Source organism: Anopheles nili, chromosome 3, assembly GCF_943737925.1.
Source record: "Anopheles nili chromosome 3, idAnoNiliSN_F5_01, whole genome shotgun sequence".
NCBI lineage: Eukaryota > Metazoa > Arthropoda > Insecta > Diptera > Culicidae > Anopheles > Anopheles nili.
The window spans coordinates 70,020,800-70,030,119 of NC_071292.1; the positions used below are offsets into that span (position 1 = coordinate 70,020,800).

The 9,320-nt window shown below is 45.2% G+C and overlaps 2 protein-coding genes across 2 annotated transcripts; both read right to left on the reverse strand.

Annotated features, from left to right (window-relative positions):
- Positions 1 to 1,748: 1,748 nt before the first annotated feature.
- LOC128727005 (3-ketoacyl-CoA thiolase, mitochondrial) lies at positions 1,749 to 3,961 on the reverse strand. Its single transcript, XM_053820861.1, has 5 exons — positions 3,932 to 3,961; positions 2,887 to 3,320; positions 2,504 to 2,809; positions 2,077 to 2,432; positions 1,749 to 2,002 (listed from the first exon to the last, which is right to left on the reverse strand). Exons 1-5 carry the CDS (start codon positions 3,948 to 3,950, stop codon positions 1,921 to 1,923), a joined length of 1,197 nt encoding a protein of 398 aa, XP_053676836.1. The 5' UTR covers positions 3,951 to 3,961; the 3' UTR covers positions 1,749 to 1,920.
- Positions 3,962 to 4,552: 591 nt separating this feature from the next.
- Positions 4,553 to 7,113, reverse strand: LOC128725526 (peroxisomal targeting signal 1 receptor). Its single transcript, XM_053819278.1, has 4 exons — positions 6,751 to 7,113; positions 6,643 to 6,676; positions 6,479 to 6,579; positions 4,553 to 6,411 (listed from the first exon to the last, which is right to left on the reverse strand). Exons 1-4 carry the CDS (start codon positions 7,111 to 7,113, stop codon positions 5,089 to 5,091), a joined length of 1,821 nt encoding a protein of 606 aa, XP_053675253.1. The 3' UTR covers positions 4,553 to 5,088.
- Between the last annotated feature and the right edge of the window lie 2,207 nt (positions 7,114 to 9,320).

Genomic DNA, 9,320 nt, shown 5'->3' on the forward strand with positions numbered 1-9,320 from the left:
AAAATGGAGTATCCATCGCCGCGATGCGACCCCGATTTTAGGAAGCTACCCAGCACCCGTGCCCTAACCACGAGGGATAATGGGAACGAACCGGAATGCGGGTTCCGGCGCGTGCAGCAAAAGATGCACACAATACCTTCCTGGCGCGAGCTTTTTCTGCAGGCTTTTCGTCGTCGTCGTCGGCGTCGATCACAAAACTCGGCGTCACCGTGGTCGATTGGGCAGGGCACGTAACAGAAAGAGGCACACTTGGTCAAAGACACACAACAAAATGAAACACAACAGAGAAAAAACCAGCCCTTATCACTCACAAATGGTTCGAAAAAAACACGCGGGCACGCGATTCGCGCAACACGCTATTTGGCTCGAGCCGGTGCAAAAGCCCCCAAAAGACCGCGATGTAACCGTCCGGACGGGCGAAGCTTAAGCTACGACGGAAAATAAGCGACTGGCGAGAAACAATAGCACGATACAGTGCGCAGTCTGGTCGCAAGTTGGCCTGAGCTGATGGAGGTGGTTCGAGCCACGTGCGCAGACACTCTCGATTCTCTTTGAGGGCTCCTTGGCGAGGGCTTTTCAGCAGCCGGGACGAAAGCTCGCTCGCACTCTCTCGCGATCGTGAACGATCGCAACTTGATCTTCTCCGGAATGGTGGCCAACTTTGGGCCCTGCTTGCTGCATGATGAAGAAAAGTATCGTTTTTGTACATGATGGCGAATCGTTTGCATGAATAAAGAGTGGAATTTACAGCTTTGGTGCTATATTGTTCAATTGCTATATCAATTTCGATTGATTCATCTAAACAAGTCATCCTAACCAGAGTTTTAAAAGAGATTTTAATGTCAAAAAATTATTTCAAACAATAAAAACTATAATTTATTTTAAATCTTATTCATAGCACTACAAAAATACACAAAACAATAGTTGAAACAAGCATTAGAATGTGCAAATTTGAAAGAAACGATCGATCGAATCCCCTCATGGGGGGAAAATGTCTGCATGCATGAGTCGACTGCTGGCTTAAAATGAACGTCCTCTCCTAAGAAATCCGCTTGGCATCGTGAGAGATCGGTTTTGATCTTCAGAGCCGTGTTTAGACAGAGAGGAAAAGCGCAGACGAGATAAATCGGGATTTAAACGAAAGCAAAAGTGTTTTCTTATGCGTTCACGTTTATTTTTATTCTAGACTGGAGCCTTTAGTATTTTCGTCTTTACTTTCTCGCTTGCGTACGTTAAATTACCCATCTGGTTGACTGACACGGCACCTCGGTTATTGCTCCCAGATCCGTCCAGACGGGACAAACAAACAAATGGAGGACATTCCGGTTTTCGGTACCAACAAGCGTAGCATCTTCTAGGTCCTGCAAAATGCAAGCTCTCTTTAAACTTATAGGAGGATTTTTGCCAATTAACGTATTCCACAACAGGATAGGATATTACTTCTGTATGAAAGAATTTAATTAAATGTTTCCCTTGTTTCTCAACTCAACATACCATAAATAATCTCTGCTCATAACAAGCGAATTTATCGAACCGCTCAACCTCGATCGATCAATCAAACATCATTCGATTAGCATAGGCAATTTTCTATGCGTTTCCTCGGCAATTATATATTCATGAACCGTTCGCCAATTTTCGCTGCATGGACGTCGGCGTGGCCTATGTCGGTTAAAGCGCAACGAATCGTTTCTCTTGATTCTATACACAACACATGAAGGAAGTGAAATGAAAGCCCAGACACGTTTTAAAAGAGTATAACACACAAATGCACTTTTACTATTTCAAGATCCTTATTGCACTACAAAAAAAAGACGATTATCTTCACAATCTTTCCAGCTGGTCGTGTAGAAACATAGAAAAAAACAGACACGTTGTTTGAGGTACGTTTCATTGCTCCCCACCGGATCGCAGAGCAGCCAGTTAGACAGCCTCCAAAAGCACAGCAATTCCCTGGCCTCCTCCAATGCAAGCCGATCCGACGGCTCGCTTGAGGTTCTTTCGTCTGGAAGAGCAAAACAATTGATAATTAAACGGAAGGCCCATAAGTGTACATCCTTTTCCTCCTTCTCTGCCTACCTCAACTCGTGCACCAAGTGGCCAGTGATGCGTGATCCGGAAGCTCCAAGCGGATGGCCCAGCGCAATCGCACCGCCGTTCAGGTTGAACTTGTTCATGTCGATGCCAAGCTCCTGAACGCAAGACAGAGCCTGCACGCCGAACGCCTCGTTGATCTCGAACAGATCAATGTCGTCCATCTTCAGGCCGGCCACGTTTAGCACGCTACGAATCGCCGGCACTGGCCCAATGCCCATAATCTCCGGCGGGACACCCACCGTACTGTACGCCACCAGCCGAGCCAGGGGTGTAAGGTTGTGCTTCTTAACCGCATCCTCCGAGGCGACCACAACCGCGGCCGCACCATCACAGATACCCTGTCGGAAAGAACGCACGGGTTATTATGAGCCGATCGACACCGATGATGCTGCACCGATATCGTACTCACCGATGCCGTACCGGCGGTTACACATCCGTTCTTCTTGAACAGCGATGGCAGCTTCGTCAGGCCCTCCAAGGTGGTTTGTGGACGAGGATGTTCGTCGACGGCAAAGTCCACTTCCTTGCCCTTCACCTTTAGCTTGAAGGGCGTGATTTCCGTCTTGAACACACCCTCATCGTTCGCTTTCTTCCAGAGCTGCTGCGAGCGGTACGCGAACTCGTCCACCTTCTCACGCGGCACCTTGTGCTTTTCGGCCAGGTTTTCCGCCGTGAGTGCCATCGGCAGCTTGCAGTATGAATCGGTCAGACCGGTCTGCGGGAATAGAGAAGAACAAAATGGTAATCGTCAAAGCACAACGCATCGTTTGCTAGTTCATTTTAGGTACCAACCCACAGAGCATCCTCGAGTGCCGGGCTCGTTCCAAGCGGGATGCCAAAACGACTGTTTCGCAGCGTGTACGGCGTCTGAGACATGTTGTCGACACCACCGGTTAGCGAAATTTGCGCTGCACCAACCAAAATGTCCTGCGCGCCATTTACCACCGCCTGGAAGCCCGATCCGCACAACCGGTTCACGCCAAGGGCCGGCCGTTCGATGGGGATTCCGCAGCCGAGCGAAACGTGTCGAGGCAGAAAGGCTCCATCAACCGACGACAGCACCAGCACCTGGCCGATGTTGACAGAATCGACCTGTTCCGGCTTGACTCCGGCCGCATCGAGCGCCGCCTTGGCAGCCGCAGTTTGCAGCTGTGTCGCGTTGGTATTTTTGAACGCCCCACCGAAGGTGCCGAAAGCGGTACGCTTAGCCGCAACAATGAAGACTCCTGTGGAACGAGAGTGATAAGCATCATCAGTAAAGGGGAATACGGGAAGTAAATTCACTCTAAACTAGATGGTGCAACAATCAGGATTATCAGCATCGTTCAGGGGAGAAGCAAAAAGAACAAACACGAAAAAATACGAAGGACGGACCGTTTTCTTATCAACCTGTCTGCACCATAGGCGGACGTTTGATACTAGGTTTGATGGTGATAAATGAGCACTAGAAAAATGTTACAGCAAGTCATGTGTTTGCCGGGAAATATTAACTTTAAAAAACAACGACATCATCTCTTAAAATGTGAACACCAAATTTCTATTTTTTTTGAAACAGAGGACTTTCTTTTTTGTCGAAATGGCCGAGAAACGAAAAGATGTAGGTTTCTCTACGTCATCAAATCGGACTTTGACCCGATGCAGTTCAAGCTAGTTCGGTCCAAACCGGATGATACTCGTGATCAAAGTCCAAATTGCAAGCAAACATGTGGGCAGTATCGTACCATTCAAACTGCAATCATTCAAAACACATAGTGAATTCATTTGCATGGATCATGCACCGGTTTCGTGATGATCTTAATCAAAATTTTTCTCGTTGATATACGACTGCTGATCTTACCTTTCGTTAGAGCTGCCATTTTAGATGTATATAAGCAACTGTTAGCAAAATAAAAGACTAAACACTACACAAACGACACACAATACGGCACCTAATGGTATGATGCTCCCAACGGTCGAATTAATAAACTGTTGCGATTTATAATTATGCTAAAATGCAGAGGCCTGGAGGGGATTGTTATTTACGAAAAAAAAACCCTTCTTCTTAATATGTCGACTTTCGCACTATCTTCATATCATGTACCTTCTCGTTTACTCTCATACAGTAAATAAGGTGTTTACCACATGCTATCGCAGTCTCTCGATGGTCCATTAGACACGTGTTTATTAACTCCAGTTGAACTCTTTACTGCTCTCGAGGTCACATTTTAACTCAAAAAAATGATTTTTATTTTCAAAATGATATTAAATTATTCGCATTTTTATTGGAGATAATGATTATTATCATCATATCATTCGTCTTTTGTTCAGGTGTCTTGTGATTCTTTCCTCTATCTTCTTGTCTGGACAGCAAATCAGCGGATTAAAGTCCCCACGGCGCCGGCACCAACCGCTTAACGCGCTATTTCTTTCATAAACGGTATTTTTATTGACCGCAAGTTCGAAGCGCACTGCACTGCCATCAGCTATTGCACCAATTTTTTTTATATTTGTCTATTCGTTAAATATCGGGGCACCTATAATCGCCAGGGTGCTCACATCTATCGTTTTTAATGTTTCGTCTCCACCACCGAACTGACGATATTTTAGGTACGTTTACAACAAATTCCCTTCCCACGTTGCCGTATTTTATAGCATGCGAAACTTGCAGCACATACGATACGCGTAGTCATTAGATAAATGTTTGCATTTTTGCCTCGTTTTTCGATTTCCGTTTTGTTCGTTTTTTGCTAGACAAATAAATCCAACAAATATGCCCGCCTCCCCGGCAAACTAAAAAACCAAAAACAATAAACCCGCAATGAAATAGAATAAAACCTACAAACGCTATTTGCTTTAGACGCTTTCCCCGTTTCGTTGGCATTAATATCCTAAAACCCAAAACCCTCCACCCCGTCGAATGAAGGACAGTTGCAGAGTGCATCTCAATTTCAACGTGCCCGCGTCGTTGCGTCCTATATCCTGCCAATTTCGCCTACTCCAGCAGCTATCCTTGCGTTAATCATTGCTCATCGGGAACTCGCGATTGAGCACCTCTAGATCCCGGTTATCGATTGCGTCGTGCAGATCCTTCCGGTTCATGAGCGACAGAACCATACGCAGTAAATTCCAGATCGCGCTGGACATTTGCTGTGACATCGAGTTCACCTTCAGCCCGGAACGGGCGGCAGAGGTAGCTTGAAGGTTCAGAGCCGTCAGCAGATGCTCCGCCGCTTCCTTGTACGCCTTCAAGTTAACGCAAATGATACCCACGTTGAACCGCGCACGAATAAAGCCAGGTTGGATTGCGAGCGCCTGTTGGTAGGCGTTCACCGCCTCAAGCGAACGATTGCCATTGGCCAAGCTAGCCCCGAGCCGGTTCCAAGCCTTCGAGCTTTCTGGCCGAACCTGCAGCACCGCCTGGAAGCAATCGACCGCCTTGTCGTATTCCGAGGACAGATTGAACAGCACACCAAGGGCTTCCTGTATGTCCACATCGATAGACTCAGGTGACTGCTGAACCGCTTTGATGAACAGTTCCTGTACGTCCTGCAGCTTTGGTCCAGTCATGAAAGGTGACATGGGAGACTCCGGTGGTTGAAGCATTTCAGCCGGAACCAAATGTTCGTACTTCGGATTGCATTTCATCCATCGAATTAGCATCCGAAGCGCCTGGGTTTGCAGAACTTCATTCGTGTACGAGATGGCTAGTGCCATCAGAACCGGCATATTTTCGGCGTTGTACGACAGTGCCTTATTGAACGCGGCGATCGCATTCGGATCCTTTTCGTTTTCGGCCTGCGAGAACCCGAGTTGCTCCCATATTTCCGGGTTTTCAGGATCTTGTTTAACGGCCGCTTCGAAGCAGAGAACTGCACTTGGAATGTCACCCTGTGCCAGGAATGCTTTTCCTTTTTCGAACGCGTTTTCTACATTCATCATTGGATTTTCCTCATCAAATTTGTACTCCCTGAAGGGGTCGTAGAAATCGTTGAACTCCGACAACCACGGATGCTTTCCTTCACTGTCCGACAATGTACGCCACTCGTCCTGTAAACGTTCCCAGAATTGCTTATTGTAGTCATCCGACGCTTGGTCTTGCTCCTTGCTTTTTGTCTCGAACGCCTTCGCCCAATCCTCCTCCTGATCTCCGCCTCGCGCTTCGTCCTGCTCGTGCTGCTTTCCTTCAGCTTCCTCCGTACTCAAGGATTGGCTTTCCATCTTTCCCTTTGAGGAGCTTGCTTCCAATTCGTCGAATCGATTCGCCCACACCGTATTCGATACTTGCCCTCCGTGAATCCGAATATTTCCCGCACCGACATTGCTCATAAATCGTACAAACTGCATGAGAAAAAGGTAACAATAATAAGAATCTCCCGCAATCGTCCGGTCTCTTGTGACATCTTACCTCACTCTGTTGTATAGCAGGATTATGCATACGACCGGCGTACGCTTGATGCATCAATTCGCCAGCCGCTTGCTTGATCGTGGTCCCTCCTCCTTCCGACGCTTCGTGTGCGTCGAAAAAATCGTTTGCATAAAGTATATTACTAGGTCCCGCGTTTATTCCACCCTGAATAGGTTGCAGCTGTGATTGTGACCAAACCTGAGGATCATAAACAATGCAAATGGTCAAATTATAAATATCGAATACTCTATACCAGCGAAGTTCTTGCTTACACTCGAAAGTTTGCTCTCCTCTCGTGGATGTGCCGCTTCCGCACGATATTGTTCCGCCCAAGCACCACCTCCTGCGGCCACGTCGATCGATCGACCCGGTCCCACAATTTGCTGTTGCCGATGGTTGTGGGCGTCTATTTCCTGCATCTCCTTTAGCAATTCATTCATGCGAAAAGTTTGCGGCACCGGTGCTATCTGGCCCATAAACTCGTTAACAAGCTCTCGATCTCCACCGGCGAACGAGCTTCGACCTCCCGCCAAGCCTTCATCCTGCAGACCGACATCCCGACGTACTTGGCGCCCGATGCTCATCAACGGGTTCGCCCCGCCACATTCCGGCTCAACTAGATCCTTAAAAGACATTCTACACACGCACTGGAACCGGTTAACACAAATTGCTACTGGCAGTGGGATGCTGCACGACCCTGAGCTAGATGAGACTTTTATTGCTGTTACACCCGATTTTACGGGGCTTCCTAGTACCACCCTAACTAAACTTCGCCGGGTTCAAATCACGCCATTGACAGTGGCTCCGATAATACACACAAAAAGAACGGTCCAAACGTTCGCAAGCTAGCTACAGTACACCCAACAGGCTCAAAGATTTTTGTCTATCACTAACACTTTAAATTCGGCAGTATACGCGAAAATGAAACGAAATTACTGATAAACTGATAACAGGCACGATTGTTGCTTCTTGCTAATCTTCTTGTCGTGCAAGTTTGTCTAGCTATTGAGGCAACTAAGTCCAATATTTTGAGCCACTGAAAGCTAGTCCCGGGACACAGGCCTCATTAATGAGGGCCGGGAAACTAGCCATATGTCCCTATTTTCCCGTGAACTAGATAAACCGCTTATGACGTTGTGTTACTAGTTTTACTTTGTTTACCGATTCCAATCTATTTGTGTTTTTTACCTTGCTGCTGTCAAAATAGTTACCCTACGGTTGTGCTGTTTATACTGGCATGCTCTGGGCTCCCACGTGCTGAAATTTGAAACACTCGATGGAAGAGAAACATGTTGAAATTACCATAGTTTTAAAATTATGGAATTTCTTGGATATCAAAATCGATTCTTAGCATCATCGAACATTGGGAAACTGTTTAACATGGGTGTCATTTATAAATAATCTAAAATAAGCAAGTAATATATAAGCCATAAAAGCAGTACCATATTTTTATCGTAATTTTTATCTTTATTTCAATTGAAAACTTGCTCTCTGTTTTATTACAGTTTTCTCCCTTAGTTTCATTGTTAACGTTCGTTGTTTTGCAACAATCAAAATACAGTACAAGAGTTAAACTTTCAAACATTATCAAACTATCAGAACAAACAAATGCTCGCGCTTTTTCGCACGTGCACGCTTGTCGAACGGACGACGCTGTATCGTTAGGTTGGAAAACTAACATTACTGACGAGAAAAAAGCGCTCTTTATTTCTAACAAGTTGAACACGTTACTTGAAAATTACCCACTTCAGCTGCAATCCGTTTCATTCTAAAGCAAATAAAACAGAAATTTTGATTTTTGCCGCGATTTCCATCGATGCCTCAAAACGACCCTAGAAAACATGTCCGGTTGTTTAAGATTTAGTTGCATGCAAAGATATGTGAAACAAGTGTGATTTGGTAACGCTTTAGCAGTTTACTTTCTTACTTTGTTTTTACCTACTTGTATGATTTAATTTCTTGAATTCCCTTGCTTAGATCTAAGGTTTTAATATTATTACTGTCTAGCATATCATTTAATGGTCAAGCACTTTATTGCTTGTTTTATTAGTTGTGCGTTTGTGGTTAAAATGATTTCTTCAACCATGTATTACTTAGGCAAATTTACTTATTTTGATCAATTTAATTGTACAATTTCAACAACCATTCTAAGCGTAGAGAGTCTTTAAGCGTAGTTGTACTACTGCCGAGACAAACAATACTGCAGTTTTGCTTTCAAAATTGTCGATATTCGTCCTATATTTATACGCACCTAAATCGCCTAAAGTATTACATCTCACAGGCGAAACTTTATTTGATGTTCGTTACTCTCTATGAACAAAGTACTGTTTAATCATTCGCAAACGAAGCAGTTTAAACTATTCGAATCAAGTTTATTTAAATGAGCCCTTTGCGTTAGCCGCAATGAATAGAACGTTTCTAGGCCAATTGCAAGTACATAAGACACTACTCTCTTTATCTAAATTCGCCATCCTTCAAAGCGTTATCGGCAAGGAACCGTTTCGTTTTCACTTTATGCGACGTCTCAAGTCTTGATGTAAGCTGCCGTAAGTTGCTACCGAGCCTTGTTGATGCTCCTAGTCGGGTGTGATACTACAGTAAACCTCATCTGCCCTTCTTTCGCCAGCGGATTCAAAAATGGATACCATGCATCCTTGTGATCTATGGAATATTCGTTGTCGATAAAGCCAAACAACACCACCACCATTGGTCAACCAGATTGATGTGTTCGAGTGTTTGTAAGTGTGTGTGTCTGTATTAACCTGAGGAAAATTACGACTTTTCTTTGCTTTTCTAGCTATTCGTAACGATAAATCTATCAGACCCTGCAGGGTGAGCCTTT

Excerpts from the sequence above, each read along its gene's own strand:
- LOC128725526 (XM_053819278.1), bottom strand. The coding sequence starts at position 7,113 with ATGTCTTTTAAGGATCTAGTTGAGCCGGAATGTGGCGGGGCGAACCCG. Across the intron at positions 6,677-6,750 it reads AGGAGAGCAAACTTTCGAGT|GTTTGGTCACAATCACAGCT; the intron begins GTAAGCAAGAAC and ends TATGATCCTCAG. Across the intron at positions 6,580-6,642 it reads ACAGCTGCAACCTATTCAGG|CGTCGGAAGGAGGAGGGACC; the intron begins GTGGAATAAACG and ends ACGCACACGAAG.
- LOC128727005 (XM_053820861.1), bottom strand. Across the intron at positions 2,810-2,886 it reads CACTCGAGGATGCTCTGTGG|ACCGGTCTGACCGATTCATA; the intron begins GTTGGTACCTAA and ends CTATTCCCGCAG. Across the intron at positions 2,433-2,503 it reads TAACCGCCGGTACGGCATCG|GGTATCTGTGATGGTGCGGC; the intron begins GTGAGTACGATA and ends TCTTTCCGACAG.